The sequence below is a fragment of the Convolutriloba macropyga genome, chromosome 3 (assembly GCF_964194025.1).
Source record: "Convolutriloba macropyga chromosome 3, txConMacr16.3, whole genome shotgun sequence".
Lineage (NCBI taxonomy): Eukaryota > Metazoa > Xenacoelomorpha > Acoela > Convolutidae > Convolutriloba > Convolutriloba macropyga.
This window is the reverse complement of record NC_134470.1, coordinates 45,109,222-45,128,144: the sequence shown is the minus strand read 5'-3', so window position 1 is coordinate 45,128,144 and position 18,923 is coordinate 45,109,222. Positions and strand designations below refer to the sequence as shown.

The 18,923-nt window shown below is 38.0% G+C and overlaps 1 protein-coding gene across 3 annotated transcripts in view; it reads right to left on the bottom strand.

Moving 5' to 3' along the window:
* The window catches only part of LOC142336229 (transient receptor potential cation channel subfamily A member 1 homolog), a 150,618-nt gene that overhangs the window by 35,757 nt on the left and 95,938 nt on the right, over positions 1 to 18,923 (bottom strand). For all 3 annotated transcript variants that reach the window (XM_075384906.1, XM_075384907.1, XM_075384908.1), the window contains one exon: positions 16,065 to 16,265. In XM_075384906.1, the coding sequence (XP_075241021.1) occupies positions 16,065 to 16,265 (201 nt within the window). The remainder of the gene's footprint in view (positions 1 to 16,064; positions 16,266 to 18,923) is intronic.

The window sequence follows — 18,923 nt, the reverse complement described above, 5'->3', positions numbered from 1 at the left end:
AGAATCAATAAGAAGGGAAATAAAGGAGGGAGCAAGAAGGAACCACAGTAGTGGTTGAAAAACAAGATTCACCATTTATGACACAAAAAACAGGCCATTTCTGGCACCGACTCAGGCTCGAACCCATACCCCTCGCTTCACAGCCACAGGTCTAATCCCTTGCGCTACCGACAACTGTTACTGCTGTCTCTTGAATTGGCTACATACGAAAAATATTGGTCGATAGCTTTCAGACTCGCGTGTTTTTTTCTAAGCTGTGTGCTTAATGAGCAAAAAAAACATTTGAAGATCAGTCACTCAAGCATGGCCGTGTAGGCTGCATGTTAAAGGATCGTTAAAACATGTGAAGATAGGAGCGTTGTTAACCATTGCGTTCAAGTGCGACTTACATTTAATATATTAGAAGATATAGAAGAATAAATAAGAAGTGAAATAAAGAAGGGAGCAAGAACGAAACACAGTAGTGGATGAAAAACAAGATTCACCACTTATGAGACCAAAAACAGAGGCCATTCTTCGCACCGACTTGATCTCGAACCCATGCCCCTCGCTTCACAACCACAGTTCGAATCCCTTGCACTACCGACGCCTGTTATTGTTGTCTATCCGTTGTGGCTACATACGAAAATTGGCCGATGGCTTTTTGTCTCGCTTGTTTTTGCTAAGCCGTATGCTTAATGAGCGAAAAAACTTTTACAGATCAGGCACTTAAACATGGTCGTGTAGGCTGCATGTTTAAAGATCGCTAAAACATGTGAATATAGGAGCGTTGTTAACCATAGCGTTCAAGTGCAACTTACATTTAATATATTAGATATAGAAGAATAAATAAGAACGGAAATAAAGAAGGGAGCGAGAACGAAAACCAGATTCACCATTTTTGAGCTAAAAAACAGAAGCTGGAGCGGTGATAACCGTTGCGTTCAAGTGCGACTTACATTTAATATAACAGATGAGAGGGAGAGAATGAAATGAAGAAAGAAACAAAAGATGAAGGAATAAAGAAAGAACAAAAAGAGGATACAAGTAACAAATTAAAGCAAAGAAATGAAGAAGGGAAGAAAAAGATAATCAACTCACCATTTTTTATCCCAGTAAGTTATAAATCCTTTTCCTCCCCTACATGGGCTCGAATCCATGACCCTCACTTCACAGCCATAGTCTAATCCCCTTGCGCTACTGAAGCCCGTTGCGGTTGTCTGTTGAACTGGCTACATATGCAAAGTTTTCGACAATGACTTTTTTGTCTCTTTTCTTTTTGCTAAGCTGTATGCTTAATGAGCAAAACACAATTACAGATTAGACGCTTAAGCGTGGTGGTTGTGTATGCTGAATGTTTAAGGGTCGTTAAACATCTGACGATAGTAGTGCTGTTAACCATTGCGCTCAAGTGCAATTTACATTCAATATATTAGATGAGGGGGAGAGAAAAAAATGGAGAAAGGAATAAAAGATGAAGGAATAAATAAACAACAAAAAGAATATATAAATTTAAAAAACAGAAACGCAGAAGGGAAGAAAAGGACAACCAAATACCAAATTTAACTCCGAGTACATTATACATCCTTTTCCGCCCCTACTTGGGCTTGAACCCATGTCTCTCGCTTGACAGCCACAGGTATAATCCCTTGCGCTACAGACGCCTGCTACTGTTGTCAATCGGTACTGGCTACATAAGCAAAATTTTTATCAATGTCTTCGTTTCGCTTGTTTTTGCTGAGCCGTATAATTAATGAGCGAAAAAAACATTTGCAGAGCAGGATCTTAGGCATGATTGTGTGGGCTGCACTCTTAAGGATCGTTAAAACATGTCAACATAGGAGCGCTGCTAAACATTGCGTTCAAGTGCGACTTACATTTAAAATATTAGATGAGAGGGAGAGAAATAAATGGAGAAAGAAAGAAAAGATAAAGGAATAAAGAAAGAACGAAAAGAAGATATAAGTAACAAAAAAACAAAGAAATGAAGAGGGGAAGAAAACGACAACCAACTCCCGAATTTTGTATCCCAGTAAACGATGCATCCTTTTCCTCCACCACTCGGGATCGAACCCAGGCCCCTCTCTTCACAGTCACAGGTCCAATCCATTGCGCCACCGACGCCTGTTGCTATTGTCTATCCGTAGTGGCTACATAAGAATATTGGTCGATGGCTTTTTGTCTCGCTTGTTTTTGCTAAGCCGTATGCTTAATGAGGGATAAAAACATTTACAGATCAGGCACTTAAGCATGGTCGTGTAGGCTGCATGTTTAAGGATCGCTAAAACACGAAGATAGGAGCGTTGCTAACCATTGCGTTCAAATGCGACTTACATTTAATATATTAGAAGATATAGAAGAATCAATAAGAAGGGAAATAAAGAAGGGAGCAAGAAGGAAACACAGTAGTGGTGAAAAACAAGATTCATCATTTATGACACAAAAAACAGAGGCCATTTCTGGCACCGACTCAGGCTCGAACCCATGCCCCTTGCTTCACAGCCACAGGTCTAATCCCTTGCGCTACCGACACCTGTTACTGCTGTCTCTTGAATTGGCTACATACGAAAAATATCGGTCGATAGCTTTCAGTCTCGCTTGTTTTTTCTTAAGCTGTGTGCTTAATGAGCAAAAAAAAACATTTGCAGCTCAGTCACTTAAGCATGGCCGTGTAGGCTGCATGTTAAAGGATCGCTAAAACATTTGAAGATAGGAGCGTTGTTAACCATTGTTTTCAATTGCGACTTACATTTAAGATATTAGACATAGAAGAATAAATAAGAAGGGAAATAAAGAAGCGAGCAAGAATGAAACACAGTAGTGGATGAAAAACAAGATTAACCATTTATGAGACAAAAAACAGAGGCCATTCTTCGCACCGACTTGATCTCGAACCCATGCCCCTCGCTTCACAACCACAGTTCGAATCCCTTGCACTACCGACGCCTGTTATTGTTGTCTATCCGTAGTGGCTACATACGAAAATTGGTCGATGGCTTTTTGTCTCGCTTGTTTTTGCTAAGCCGTATGCTTAATGAGCGAAAAAACTTTTACAGATCAGGCACTTAAACATGGTCGTGTAGGCTGCATGTTTAAAGATCGCTAAAACACGTGAAGATAGGAGCGTTGTTAACCATTGCGTTCAAGTGCGACTTAGATTTAATATATTAGATATAGAGGAATCAATAAGAAGGGAAATAAAGGAGGGAGCAAGAAGGAACCACAGTAGTGGTTGAAAAACAAGATTCACCAATTATGACACAAAAAACAGAGGCCATTTCTGGCACCGACTCAGGCTCGAACCCATACCCCTCGCTTCACAGCCACAGGTCTACTCCCTTGCGCTACCGACAACTGTTACTGCTGTCTCTTGAATTGGCTACATACGAAAAATACTGGTCGATAGCTTTCAGACTCGCTTGTTTTTTTCTAAGCTGTGTGCTTAATGAGCAAAAAAAAACATTTGCAGATCAGTCACTTAAGCATGGCCGTGTAGGCTGCATGTTAAAGGATCGTTAAAACATGTGAAGATAGGAGCGTTGTTAACCATTGCGTTCAAGTGCGACTTACATTTAATATATTAGAAGATATAGAAGAATAAATAACAAGTGAAATAAAGAAGGGAGCAAGAACGAAACACAGTAGTGGATGAAAAACAAGATTCACCATTTATGAGACCAAAAACAGAGTCCATTCTTCGCACCGACTCGGTCTCGAACCGATGCCCCTCGTTTCACAGACACAAGTCTAATCCCTTGCACTCCCGACGCTTGTTACTGTTGTCTATCCGTTGTGGCTACATACGAAAATTGGCCGATGGCTTTTTGTCTCGCTTGTTTTTGCTAAGCCGCATGCTTAATGAGCGAAAAAACTTTTACAGATCAGGCACTTAAACATGGTCGTGTAGGCTGCATGTTTAAAGATCGCTAAAACACGTGAAGATAGGAGCGTTGTTAACCATTGCGTTCAAGTGCGAGTTACATTTAATATATTAGATATAGAAGAATCAATAAGAAGGGAAATAAAGGAGGGAGCAAGAAGGAACCACAGTAGTGATTGAAAAACAAGATTCACCATTTATGACACAAAAAACAGAGGCCATTTCTGGCACCGACTCAGGCTCGAACCCATACCCCTCGCTTCACAGCCACAGGTCTAATCCCTTGCGCTACCGACAACTGTTACTGCTGTCTCTTGAATTGGCTACATACGAAAAATATTGGTCGATAGCTTTCAGACTCGCTTGTTTTTTTCTAAGCTGTGTGCTTAATGAGCAAAAAAACATTTGCAGATCAGTCACTTAAGCATGGCCGTGTAGGCTGCATGTTAAAGGATCGTTAAAACATGTGAAGATAGGAGCGTTGTTAACCATTGCGTTCAAGTGCGACTTACATTTAATATATTAGAAGATATAGAAGAATAAATAAGAAGTGAAATAAAGAAGGGAGCAAGAACGAAACACAGTAGTGGATGAAAAACAAGATTCACCATTTATGAGACCAAAAACAGCGTCCATTCTTCGCACCGACTCGGTCTCGAACCGATGCCCCTCGTTTCACAGACACAAGTCTAATCCCTTGCACTCCCGACGCCTGTTACTGTTGTCTATCCGTTGAGGCTACATACGAATATTGGTCGATGGCTTTTTGTCGCGCTTGTTTTTGCTAAGCCGTACGCATTTTGAGCAAAGAAACATTTACAGATCAGGCACTTAAGCATGGTCGTGTAGTCTGCATGTTTAAGGATCGCTAAAACACGTGAAGATAGGAGCGTTTTTAACCATTGCGTTCAAGTGCGACTTACATTTAATATATTAGATATAGAAGAATCAATAAGAAGGGAAATAAAGAAGGGAGCAAGAAGGAAACACAGTAGTGGATGAAGAACAAGAGTCACCATTTTTGAGAGAAAATTAAGGGCCTTTTCTGGAACCCATTCGGGCTCGAACCCATGCCTCTCGCTTCACAGCCGCAGGTCTATTCCCTTGGGCTACCGACGCCTCTCACTGCTGTCTATTGAATCGGCTACATACAAAAAATATTGGTCGATGGCTTTCAGTCTCGCTTGTTTTTTCTAAGCTGTGTGCTTAATGAGCAAAAAAAAACATTTGAAGATCAGTCACTTAAGCATGGCCGTGTAGGCTTCATGTTAAAGGATCGTTAAAGCATGTGAAGATAGGAGCGTTGTTAACCATTGCGTTCAAGTGCGACTTACATTTAATAAATTAGATATAGAAGAATAAATAAGAAGGGAAATATAGGGAGCAGGAACGAAACACAGTAGTGGATCAAAAACAAGATTCACATTTATGAGACAAAAAACAGAGGCCATTCTTTGCACCGACTCGGTCTCGAACCCATGCCCCTCGCTTCACAGCCACAGTTCGGATCCCTTGCACTACCGACGCCTGTTATTGTTGTCTATCCGTAGTGGCTACATACAAAAATTGGTTGATGGCTTTTTGTCTCGCTTGTTTTTGCTAAGCGGTACGCTTATTGAGCAAAGAAACATTTACAGATCAGGCACTTAAGCATGGTCGTGTAGGCTGCATGTTAAAGGATCGTTAAAGCATGTGGAGATAGGAGCGTTGTTAACCATTGCGTTCAAGTGCGACTTACATTTAATAAATTAGATCAAAAGAAAAAACCAAAACACAATTTGTAGTTACTAATGTTGGTAGATGCGGGAGGGAAGGGGGTGCGTTCGCAAACACGGTGATTGTTGACATACACAATGATGTACACCATGAACACCACCAGCAGTTCCTAATTACTACATTGCTTCAGCTAAAAGCGTCTGAAATACCAATACTCCTTCTTCGAGTGGTAAAAAGACGCACATGCTTACAATAATTGCATTTAACTTCGTTCGAGAGCCATTAATCAAATTCTCTGTATCTTAAAAAGAGGGCCTAAATAATAACTATTTAAGAAGCTGATGGCGGCTATTAATAATAATCATAAACAAGAGCCTGCTTGATCACTTGTTGCAAACACGGTGATTTTTGGCATACACAGTGATAAAACAGAACAAAAAGAAAAAATGATGAAAAACAGCTGCAAATGAAAGAAACTTAATTAGTGCAAATACCACTGAGAATTGGTAGAAAACAGCGGGAATTTTTTAAGTTTTTATGTCATTTCCCAAAAAACTGTCACAGTAGGTCTTTTTCGTGGGTCTTTTGAAACATTATTAAACTGAAATCGCCCGCTATTACCGACTCTTTTATGAGACAAAACGAAGTTGATAATCGCTGCACTTTTCAGTCTTCTCTTTACAAAATAACATGGCAATATTAAGACTGACCTACTGCGACAACTTTTTACAAATGACATTTAACTATGGTGAAAAAAACTAGGAGAGTCAACGAATGGTGCCCACGCAATTTTAACTGCAGTGTCAATGGAATGATAATGTCTCTCAAACCCCTGAGATGGCCCGAGATCTAATCACCGACGTGGAAACTCAACACCTAGTGACTTAAGTTCAGTGGTTCACCAGGCGCTTTTTCTCCGCGATAAGAAAAACCTCCAAACATAACCGACTGACGTCGGGGGAATTGCTCTCAAACGAGCGGCGATCGGTTGGCTTTGTCAGTAGTTAGTAGCGATTTACTGAGGCTAGCTTTAGTTTAATTGAAGGGGCGTGAGGTAAGCGCAGCGAGGGGGGGGGGGTGGTGCACGCCGAGAGGGGGTGGCAACAGTGGGAGGGGAGTCTTTCGCTGCACGGGGCCCTTGCGGCCTGAACAATGTGCAGGGGTGGTGATTTTTTTTTGGGGGGGGGGGTGAAGTGAGGGCGGTTGTGGGGGGGGGGGGTGAAGTGAGGGCGGTTGTGGGGGGGGTGGGGGTGGGGTCGACTTCTAAGAACCACCCTTCACACCATAAGTATAAGTCTCCAAAACAGTTTCCGTAAATCGCATACTTGGAGACTAGTGAGCTGAAAGGCTCTAAGAGAACTTAATGCCCGCTGGGCGCTACGTTTTTATCCCGTTTTTGAGAACGAAAAGTCAAATGGGTCAGAAGAAAAATCGGTCAAGCGAAAAATCGCATAAAAAAGATCAACAGGACTAATAACATAACGGACTAACGTCGGAGCGAATTGCTCTCAAACGACCGGCTGGCTTCGTCAGTAGTTAGCCACGGATTAGTAAGGCTAGCTTTAGCTTAATTGAAGGGGCGTGAGGTGAGCGCATCGGGGGGGGGGGGTTGAGGGGTGGCAACAGTGGGAGAGGGTCTGGCTGCACGGGGCCCTTACGGGCTGAACGATGTACAGGGGTGAGGATGGGGGTGAAAAGAGGGCGGGTTTCTGTGTGTGTAAGGGGGGGTTATGGGTTGTTGTGGGGGTGGGGAGTCGACCTCCCTTCACAGAACCGCCCTTCACACCATAAGTATTAAGTCTCGAAAACAGTTTCTGTTAATCGCATGCTTGGAGACTAGTGAGCTGAAAGGCTCTCAGAGCACTTAATGCCCGCTGAGCGCTACCTGTTTATCCCGTTTTTGAGGACAATAAGTGAAATGGGTCAGACGAAAAATAGCATTAAAAACCAACAGGACTAATATAATTGCTACAAACTTCGTTTGAGATCAATTAACAATTATAGCATTGATTCCAGGATTAGCGATTTCACATCGGCATCGGCGTAGGGCTGTCAATGAATTTTGGAGAAAAACAATTTGAACTTAAGTTGCACAATCGCAGGCCGTCTAGATGCAAATATATCAAACAACTAGGAGAAATTACATCACCTAGAACGGATGAACCCCCACTTGAAAATCTTCACAAATTCATTATAAACGCAGATTGGCTTGGCAATTAACAGCCCTTTTGAGATGTAATTATCAAGATACTCGCACATAAATGGTTCGGCATACGTCGCATGCAGTGTGACGAAGAGAACTGCATTCCCGAGTCCTCCTTGGACCCCCAATTACCAATAGGGCGTTTCAACAGCACGACGTACGTTTCAAATAGACGATACCAAAATTCTATGTAAATAAAATTAATACAGGAAAAATCTCAATATGAGCTGATAGCTTAGTCCTAGTTGAGAGGCCGGTGCACAGCGTGTGAGAGGCATGACCATGGAGAGCGGTCTACGTGATTTCTGGCTAATTTCATGTAATTTTAAGTCAATACGGGATGCTTGAGACTACTTTATGGATAACATAGTCAAAATATCAATGCACTGGGAGGATTAGCAATATGAGATTGCATGAAATTGCCGTCCAGTTGAAACAAAATTCAGTGTCGTCTATTTGAGTTGTCGTTCTGTTGTTCAACCCATCACCTTAAATAAAATAGACTATCAACCAACGGCTTGACTGCCGCAGATTGCATCTGATGAAGTCCCCTTAGTTTGATTTTGCGCAACGGTGACTCGGCCACGATATTGTACATCTCTTCGATTAGGTAGTATACTACTTGTACAAACTTCCTTTGAAATCGCCAAGGCCCCATCGAGGCACTGCGTTTCAGCTTCATTTCATTATCATATGAGCTGCACTTAAGTGTTCTTCGTGTGGACGCGTGGTAAAATAGACAAATTAACTAAATTTGCAGAACATGTCAGATTAAGAGCTCATCATCAAAGTTCCTTATTGTTCCAACATTTTTTTCAAAATGGGGAAAATACAATAGAGGTCGGCCTTTTTTTCTTCAGTCAAATTTTCGCCTTTTGTTTACGGATCGCAGAGAAAAAAGAGAAACATAACTGACTAGCGTCGGGCGAATTGCTCTCAAACGACCGGCGAGCGGTTGGCTTCGTCAGTAGCTAGCCACGGTTTAGTGAGGCCAGCTTTAGCTTAATTGAAGGGGCATGAGGTGATCGCAGCTGGGGTGCACCGCAGCAGGGGTGCGAAAGTGGATTGGGGAAAGATGTGGGGCGGTGGGCGGGGGCGTGGGATCAATTTCTAAGAACCGCACTTTACACCATAAGTATAAGTCTCCAAAACAGTTTCTGTGAATCGCATACTTGGAGACTGGTGGGCTGAAAGGCTCTAAGAGAACTTAATGCCCACTGGGCGCTACCTCTTTATTCCGTTTCTGAAGACAAAAAGTTAAATGGGTCAGACGAAAAATCGGTCAAGCGAAAAATTGCGTAAAAGAGACATACAGGATTAATATATATGTTACAGACTGCTTTTGAGAGCAATAAGCAATGATTTCCTAAAAAGTGCTTATTAAGTCATTAAAGATAAAAACAATTCTACAATAACCAAGCGTTAATGAGGATAGAAGATGATGACATTACGCCACATAACAAGAGCTGAAGTGCAGCATCAAAAAGAGAGTGAGAGTGAGAGAAAATTTGAACGAGAAAGAGAAGGAAAATACCCTAACCGAGAAAGAGAGCAAGAAGGAGAGCTAGGAATGTTTTCCATGATGGGATTCGACTCTGCAACTTCTATTTTTCTAGCCTTGTTAGTAAAAAAATCATATAGCAAAAAACTGAAAAAGTTTTTCGTTGGCCAGTATGATCGCTAAACTCAGAAAAATACAAAAAATATTTAAAAAATTTTGAAAACAATTGCAAATTTAAACAAAATCTTGCTAAAATTTGAGATATCTACAAAACAATTTAATTGTCTCAAGAGACTATCCAGTATCCCTGCTTCAAGCCTGAAATGGTTTCACCGGCTCATAAAGATCCATACACTTGGAACATGATAAAAAACTTTCCGAAAATTAAAAAAAATTTTATCCAAAAATTACATTTTATCCAAAAATTACATTTGGATCTCATAGAGATCAAAAATCTTCGAACAAATTTTTCCCAAAAAAAAATTTTATTCAAAAATTACTAAAACTGGATTTATAAAAATATTGATCACCATTTTTCTTAGCTCTGGAAAATATGCAGCAGCTTATCAAACCTTAGAGGAGGTCCCAGGGCCCCCGGGTCCCGGTGAAAATTCAAAAAAGTTCAAGAAACTTAAAACTTCAAGCTTAAAAAAATGTCTAAATTAGTGATATTTAAAATCTCAAAACACATTCCATAACACCTAAAAACTATGCAGTAACATATTATCAAATCCTATAGGAGGTTCTATGGCTCCTGAGGCCGGAAAAACCTAAAAAATGACAAAAGATGACAAAAATGACAAAACTTTCATCAAAATTTGCTGAAATTTGCGAAATTAAAAAGTTGGAAATTAATGCATGGTCAACAAAAATTTTCCAGTAAGTTATCAAGCCCCTGAGGCTCAAAAAACCTCAATAAGGACTATAAATTTTTTAAAAAATTGAAAAAAAAACTAAAGTTTTTTTCTGAAATGCTAAAAATCGTGATGATAAAATTTTGAAAGGCATTCTATTACATCTAGAAACAAAACAAAAACCTATTTTCAAACGCTAGAGGAGGTTCCTTGGCACTTGACGCTAAAAATCTTGAAAAACACACAATTTTTCAAAAAACTTATTATCAAACCATAACGGAGTTTTTCTGACCCCTGAGGCTCAAAAAACCTCAATAAGGCCCATAAATTTCAAAACGAAAATGCAAGTTTTTTAAAAAATGCTTAAAATCGTGCTGATAAAATCTTGAAAGACATTCCATTACATCTAGAAACAATACAAAAACCTATTGTCAAACGCTAGAGGAGGTTCCTTGGCTCTTGAGGCTAAAAAATCTAAACAAACACAATTTTTCAAAAAAAAACTTATTATCAAACCCCTAAGGAGATTTTTTGGCCCCTGGGTCTGGATAGAACTGAATAACAAAAAATAAATAAAAAATATTTAAAAATTGCACGTTTCGAAAAAAAAAAATGCCAAAAATTGTGATGTTAAAGTGTTGAAACCATTCAATCATCACTAGAAACTATGTAGTAACCTATTATTAAACCCTAGAGGAGCTTCCTGGACACCTAGGGCTGATAAAACAAAAAAATAGAACATTTTCAAAAAGCTTGAAAAAAATTGTGCAAATTATTATAAATTTGCGTGTTTTTAGCGAGCGGTGGTTCATCAGTAGCTAGACACGGTGGGAGGCACCGGGGGCTGATGGGGGCAAGAGTGGGGTGGGGGGGGGGGTGTAACAGCGCGGGTGGTGGGGACAACAGTGGGTGGGGGTCAAGAGTGGAGGGGTCTTCAACCTCTAAGAACCGCCCTTCACACCATAATTATACTTCACCAAAACAATTTCAGCTGAAACAGAGCTGAAATGCTCTTCGAGCACTTAATGGCCGCCGGGCGCTACCTGTTTATCCTGCTTTTGAGGACGAAAAGTCAAATGGGTCAGACAAAAAATCGGTCAAGCGAAAAATTGCATAACATAGCTGGCAGATTGCCAGAAAATAGCCGCAATAGATTCGTAGATCGGCAGTCTAAAAAAACAGTAAAAAAGACAGACCAAAAAAATTCGTCTTTTCATTGAAAGCTGATCTGTTATATTTTAAAACTCTGTACAAGTTATTGCTGCCTCTATTAGCTGATCTCAAATAACCTTCATTTAGAGTGACACACACCCATTTGACCTTATCTCTTTGAATTAAAGTAAATAAAAGTCAATTTCAAATTGATGAAGTCATTTTTGAGAGTGAGGTAAGTCAAGTGTGACCAAAAATTTAATCACGCGCATGAACAAAAAACTCGCTCCACTAAGAGCGAAAAATGACGTCACACATGCATTTCAGTTGAAATTGCATGAACGAATGAACAAAAAGTGGCTGTGACGTCATATGGTCGTAACAAAAATCATGACGACGAAATAAAAAAAACCAAGAGAAGGCCAATAATAGCCCCAGCTATCACTGTGCGGCTATTAAAAAGACCGACAGGACTAATATAACTGCAAAAAGCTTCGTTTGAGAGCAATTATACACCATTTTGTAGCATTTAAACGCTAGTTGCAATTTTTAGCCTAGTCCGCAAACTGCCGCAAAAAAAACCGCCATTAGCCCGCTTGACATACGTCGGGATTGAAACAGAAGAGAACAAAATTGACAGAATTTTTTCGGTGTCAAAAAGTGTTCAAATTTGGTGTAGTTTCCGATAGGTTCTAAAATTATACTTAATTCAGCTTCTAATTCTAAACTGAACTCTATTAGGCTTAATACTAATGCAAACTATCAATTAATCTAATGCACTTTGATAACTTATTGCACTATGACTTAATGACCGGGCTTTATCGGTTTATCCCGTTTCTTTGATTCTGCCCTTTTCACCTTGCCCATATTCAATACATTGCGCAACAGTGAGTGAAAGTATTTAAAATCCATTCCGTTGAAACAGTGAGTGAGGTGAGTCAGGAGTCAAGCGTGAAAATCATGACTTAACTAAAACGAAAAACGTGATCGAAAGGTAAAACAAATATTAAAAAAACGTAGCAGGACAAGTCCGGACCCACAAATCAAAACATTTTCATTGACTAAACAAAAATACTAGAGCTCGATTGGACTCGAATTGATTGGGAAAACCACTTAGAAAAAAATCCGATCCGAAAATCCAAAAACCAGTAAAAACTGAAGTTAAATTGCCTCATGTGAACAAAAAAGCAATAGCGAGTAAGCGAATTTTTGTTCAAACACGGTTTTCGCACTCTACTTTAAAATTAGAGTAAAAAAATTACGCTGGAAAACCACTCTCTTTTTCGCAAAAAAAAACTAGCGGGAAAGCGAATTTTTGTTCAAACACCGTTTTCTCACCGTACTTTAAAATTAGAGTGAAAAATCACACCACAAAACCAATCGCTTTTTCGCTCCACTTCCTGTTTCGGCGTGACCAAAATCACCTCTCCAATTTTACTTCAAAATCATTAAAATGTGTGAGCAGATCAAAAAAATAGACAGCGCCCTAATACAACTCAATTTCTTTGAAGTGCACAAAAAAGAGAGCGCCTAAAAATAGCCTTTGAGGGGCTGACGGCCACCATTAATAAAAATACAAATTTTGTTGCAACTTTAAAAATGAGACGTTGTATAAAAAAGAAAGAAGGGCAAGTATTGGGGTGCGAAGGGGGTTTAACTTGTATAATTATATTTATAATCTGTTATAAACATGTTTGGAAACATAACAAAAAAATTCCTCAATGTAAAAATTAAAGAACAAAAAGAAAACCGAAAAGTTAAACAGACGCCATATTTCTATTTAAAAAGAAAATAAATTAAAATTCCTTTTTCTTTGAAAAGCTCAATGAAATTAAAAGATTGTTTGATACGTTCTAATGAATTTTTATGATTTCACTAGACATAAACTTGGCCAAATCAGCAACTGTGATACTTCTTATGGAAAAGAAAACTTAAAGAACTTAAAGAAATTGAAATATTTCATTTATCTTTTTGGTGGTTTCTCTGGCCCGACTAACAAACAAATTTTTTGCATATTCGGGCATCTGATTCAAAAAATTATTGGATTATTTGATTCAACTATCTGACTCGACTGTGAAAAGTATGGGATAATCATTATTATATCTTTTGTGAATCAATTGAGAGAAATCAGAAGTTCTTTTACAAAATAAATTTGTAATAATCTGAGCGCACCTACGCTAGAATATAACCCTCATTCTCGTTTTCGTTGAAAAAAGATCAGATTGAAATTCCACAGAATTGATTGAATATGGGTGTATAATATTGTGTCAAACCGAACTTTTTTCATTTCTATTTTACGTTGTTTGTTCTTGGTGCTCCAGCTAACTTTAGAACTTGAAATCTGAGTTGGTCTCCACTTGAGCACTAACCTCAGTCGACAAAAAAAGAACATAAACCGACAAATGTCGGAAGAATTGCTCTTGAACGACAGGCGAGGCAATTTAATTCATGGCCTTTAGTCTAGATCAAATTTTTCTTTATGGGTGCAAAAAACTTTAACCCCACCGGGATTCGAACCACTGACATCTCGATCCATGGCCACCCTGGACAACCACAATGATTTTTTTTCTGACTAGAAATTTAATAGAAATTCTATTGGAACTCTTTATATAACTCCACTTCCAAAAACGGGTAAAAATTTTAAAGAGGTTAATTTTCTTCGTAAAATTACCGCAAAATAATAGTTGAAACCAATTCCTTTAGTTAATTAGTTGCTCTATATAATTATGATTAACCAAATTAATCAAATCTAGAGACTTCAAAAGCCATTTGCAAAAAAAGTCATTTGCTAAAAAAATCGAAGAATATTATCATTATCAACACTGCAACGGTCTTCTCAACTTGCTTGTTTGCAACTGACACATACTTTCTCCAATTGCTCAAATTTGTTTGAAACATCAGACTACAGCGTCTACTTGCATGAGAAAATTTATATACAAAGGGTCAGTATTTTAGTTGGAAAAATGTAGTTTCACAAATTTTCTTTGATTTGTCACGTAAATAATGAAAAAATATTGTTTTCTTTTTGAACTTGCTAAAGGTGAAGCTTGACCGAATTTAGGACAAATGAATTGAGGATAACTTTGAAATAAAATTTTCAACAAAAAGACAAAAATAAACAATCAACATTCCTAATTTTTGATTGTTTCGTGATATTAAGACATTTTTTGAGAAAAATTTCAATTGGATCCTCCGTCCCACTGATGCGTGAAGATAACATCAGTTGGGGAAAATCTTGAAAAAAAAACAACGCAGATGGGGGGAAACAGTCACTTATTTCCTTCGCTACTTCTGGCATGTAAACTTATCGCTGTAATTTCTGTTTGCAATCTACTGTCTGTGTTTGTTTAAAACAATTTTTTAACGTCTGATTGCTCTTGTTGGCATCCAATTTTCTGAGAAGCTACATTCTATGGCCAAGAATTGACAATGCATGTGGTTTGATATCTGAAATTGAATCAAAATAAAGGTTGATTGTTTTTCAGTTTTCTTATTATAGAAAGTTACAATCAAGGTTGGTCCAGAAAAGTTGCTTCAATTTGAGCTTTGAGAAGTGATAGTCAAAGAAACATTCCCTCTCAACAAAGAAAAACTTGACAAACTTGAGACGTATGTTGGAACATTCAGTTATCAGTTATCATACACCAATGCGATCTTTAGTTTATTCTACCAGATAATAAAAGGTAACGATTAAAAAGCCTCCCTTTTTTCAAAACGAAAAAAAAAGTTAAAAAACTTCTTGTGTGTCTATAATAACTTGATATTTCACTCAGCAATACATTACTTTCAACGTTACCGTTTGGCCCCACTAAATAAATATGCTAGCAGCAAGACAAACTTAGTGTTCCTGCCTTTCCAGCTAAAACTTATGTTGCAGATAGGTTTTTTTCTTCATTGAATAAAGACAAAGCCTTCAAATACAATATTTTAACTGTAAAACACTGATATCTACCCCATGAAACTTCATCAAAAGCATTAAAACCAAGTTTGGATCATTCCTTTGTTACTCCTATATTGTTATAATTCAAGAATGGTAAGCCAAGTGTTCTCGTTCTAAGTTCTCGTTGTAGGGCAAATGAGGGCAGCAACATCCAAACATAGCCGGCAGATTGCCGGAATAGCTGCGAAAGAATAGACCTGCGTGCCATATAATAGAGATAGAAATAGATACAGATCTAAATTGAAAAAAATCGACGCCGCTCAAAAAACTAGGCTAAAAAACATTCAGCGATAAATTAATAAAGCTTGTTAAAATTCATTCCACAGAAGCCTCTTATTAGGGACCTTTACTGCACATATGAGTTCCTTTGACCTTAAACAAATTCAAATTAAACTTAAGTTTTAAAGTGCAAAAGTCATTTTATTGAGTGAGGTAAGTCACGTATGATCAAAATCTAATCACGCAAATAACCTAAAAACTTTCGCTTAAGCGAGTGAGAAATGACGTCACGCGCGCAAATGCCGTTAGTGAGAGGAAGAAGTCATTCAGAAAATTTGACTTTTTCAGCTTTGCTGTGTGAACAAATGTAAAACGAAAAAAGAGCGTCAGACGACGAAACAAAAAAAAAACCAAGAGCACCGCAATATAGCTACGCTCAGCTTACAGCTTCGCAGCTATAAAAAAAATTAATCAACAATTGAACGTCTAGTCTATTATGCATAAATACCATAAAGAGAAAAGCACCAACTAAATATTCCACTTTTGAGTACACGCACTCATATTTGGTAGATCTCGTAAAACGATGATTGTCAGGATCTATTAAATTTAATAAGACTAACCTGGTTCTGAAGTAGAGTGTAGAATCCCATTCCAAATGCGACAATGAACAAGAAGAAGACAAGGAAGAAGTTGAAAAATGTGACCAAGATATCTGTGAACATGACGACATAGATACCAAATTTTGGAAACTTCTGGATGAAGAGGACTAAATTGATCCAGGAGAGGAAGATGGCCACAGCTCCACACTGCCACTGTGGTGCCTGCCCACACAAAATGCATTCAATTTAAATTGTCAGAAATATTGCGATACTTTCTAGACATTTTTCATGATCTAATTAATTAGGCATTTTAAAAAATTGAAGTCAAAAGCAAAGAAATCTTTAAATGCTGATATAAACAGAAAACAAAAATTAGGCAAGCTCTTTGAAAAATGGTTTTTCTATAAAAATTTTGCGATGTCTGCAATTGATTTGAAATTAGGCAAATTGCCGGAAAATAGCCGCCTTTAACACCACTGCCCGACGTTGGGATTAAAGCAATTAGATAAAAACGAGAAGTGTCAAAAGCGTTCTAAATTGGTTCTCGGTTTCATTTTTGACCTTATTTATTGGACTTATTGGAATAAAATTACAAAACCAATTCCAAATTCCATTCAGTTGGAAAATAGTCAGTTAAGTCAAAGTCATATCTGAAAGTGATGAATTTTGTATAACGAAAGAAGGCATGAAGAAACAATTTTTAAGAAACCTAGCAGGAACAGTCCAGATATACAATTCGAAGAATTTTCATTGACTAAAAAAATGGACCTAGAATGAATCAGGAAAAACATTTAGAAAATAAAAATTGAAAATCAGTACACAATCAAAGTCAAATTGTCGCAAATGAACAAAACAATCCACTAGCTAGGAAGCACATTTTTGTTCAAACACTCCGCTTTTCACCCTGCTTTAAACATAGCCGACAGATTGCCGGAATAGCTGCGAAAGAATAGACTTGAGTGCCGTATAATAGAGACAGAAACAGATACAGATCTAAAATGATAATCGACGCCTCTCAAAAAACTAGGTACAAAAATTCAGCGATAAATTATTAAAACTTGGTAACATTCATTCCGCAGAAGCCTTTTATTAGGTACTTTAAAGGCACATATAAGTTCTTTTGACCTTAAACTAATTCAAATTAAACTTAAGTTTTAAAGTGCAAAAGTCATTTTATTGAGTGAGTTAAGTCACGTATCATCAAAATCTAATCACGCAAATGATCTTAAAACCCTTGCTAGAGAGAGAATGAGAAATGACGTCACGCGCGCAAACTCCGTTAGTGAAAGGAAGACGTCAATCAGAAAATGTGACTTTTTAGTCGTTGCTGTGTGAAGAAATGTAAAACGAAAAAGAGCGTCAGACGACGAAACAAAAAACCAAGAGCACAGCAATATAGCTCTGCTCAGCTTACAGCTTCGCAGCTATGAAAATTGATAAAATTTCAAGCCAAAAACTACTCACTTTTTCGCTCCTCTTCCTGTTTCGGCGTGACCAAAATGACTGCACCAATTTCGCTCCAAATTCATGAAAATGTGCGAACAGATCTTTAGAAAATATAGCCGAAAAAATTCCAGAAGCAATTTGAAAACTCGGAACTTCGCAAACAAGACGGTAACAGAAGGCGAAACCATTATCTTTTGTTTTAAAACATCTATTCTCTACCTCGACAGATTTAAAAAAAAAAAAAGAAAACAGGGGGGAAATGATAGATGTTCAATAAAGTGCAAACTGTTTTGATTTCATTTTGTTGTTAGACATAATCATTTCTTCATGAAAAGATACAGGGGCTAGCATCAATAGCAAAAAGTTTCAGCGATTCTAACTAAGACTTATCAAGAACAACCATCAAGAAACGAGCTTCCTAAGTGCAAAAGTCATTTTATTGAGTGAGGTAAGTCACGTATCATCAAAATCTAATCATGCAAATGATCTTAACACTTTTGCTAGAGAGAGAGAGATTGAGAAATGACGTCACGCGCGCAAACGCCGTTAGTGAAAGGAAGAAGTCAATCAGAAAATGTGACTTTTTCAGCGTTGCTGTGTGAAGAAATGTAAAACAAAAAAGAGCGTCAGACGACGAAACAAAGAAACCAAGAGCACCGCAATATAGCTCCGCTCAGCTTACAACTATAAAAATTGATAAAGTTTCAAGCCGAAAACTACTCACTTTTTCGCTCCTCTTCCTGTTTCGGCTTGACCAAAATGACTACACAAATTTTGCTCCAAATTCATGAAAATGTGCGAACAGATCTTAAGAAAATAGCCGAAAAAATTCCGGAAGCAATTTTAACACTCGGATTTTTGCATACAAGACGGTAACAGAAGGCGAAACCATTATCTTTTGTTTTAAAACATCTATTCTCTACCTCGACAGATTTTTAAAAAATTCGTAAGTACTTCTGTAACGAGAAAAACTTGTTTCGGCGTGACCAAAAATAATCACTTCAATTTGACTACAAAAAACATATCCAGCAGATTGTCGGAAAATAGCCGCCGTTGATTCCAATAATCTTGATTGGGATTGGAAGAATAGAAGATATTGAAAAAAAAAGATTTTTGTTCAAAAACATTTAAGTCCGATTTATTTTGATGACATTTCTTCGTAGTTGAACATACATCTGTTTCTTATAGAGAGGCTACAGGGGCTACTATCAATACCAATAAGCACAAGAGATGGTAAATAAGACTTATAGGAACGACGTTCAAATAGCGGGCATCTAAAATTGGGCTTTACGGGTTTATCCCGTTTCTATTTCTGACTTCAATTTTTTATACTGACTGTGTTCATTTTGAATTGCTTTGCTGAGCAACTGATGTTCAAAATCACTTTTAGCAGAATTACAGAAGAGAGGAACTAGCCTAGAGAAGTCAAAAAAG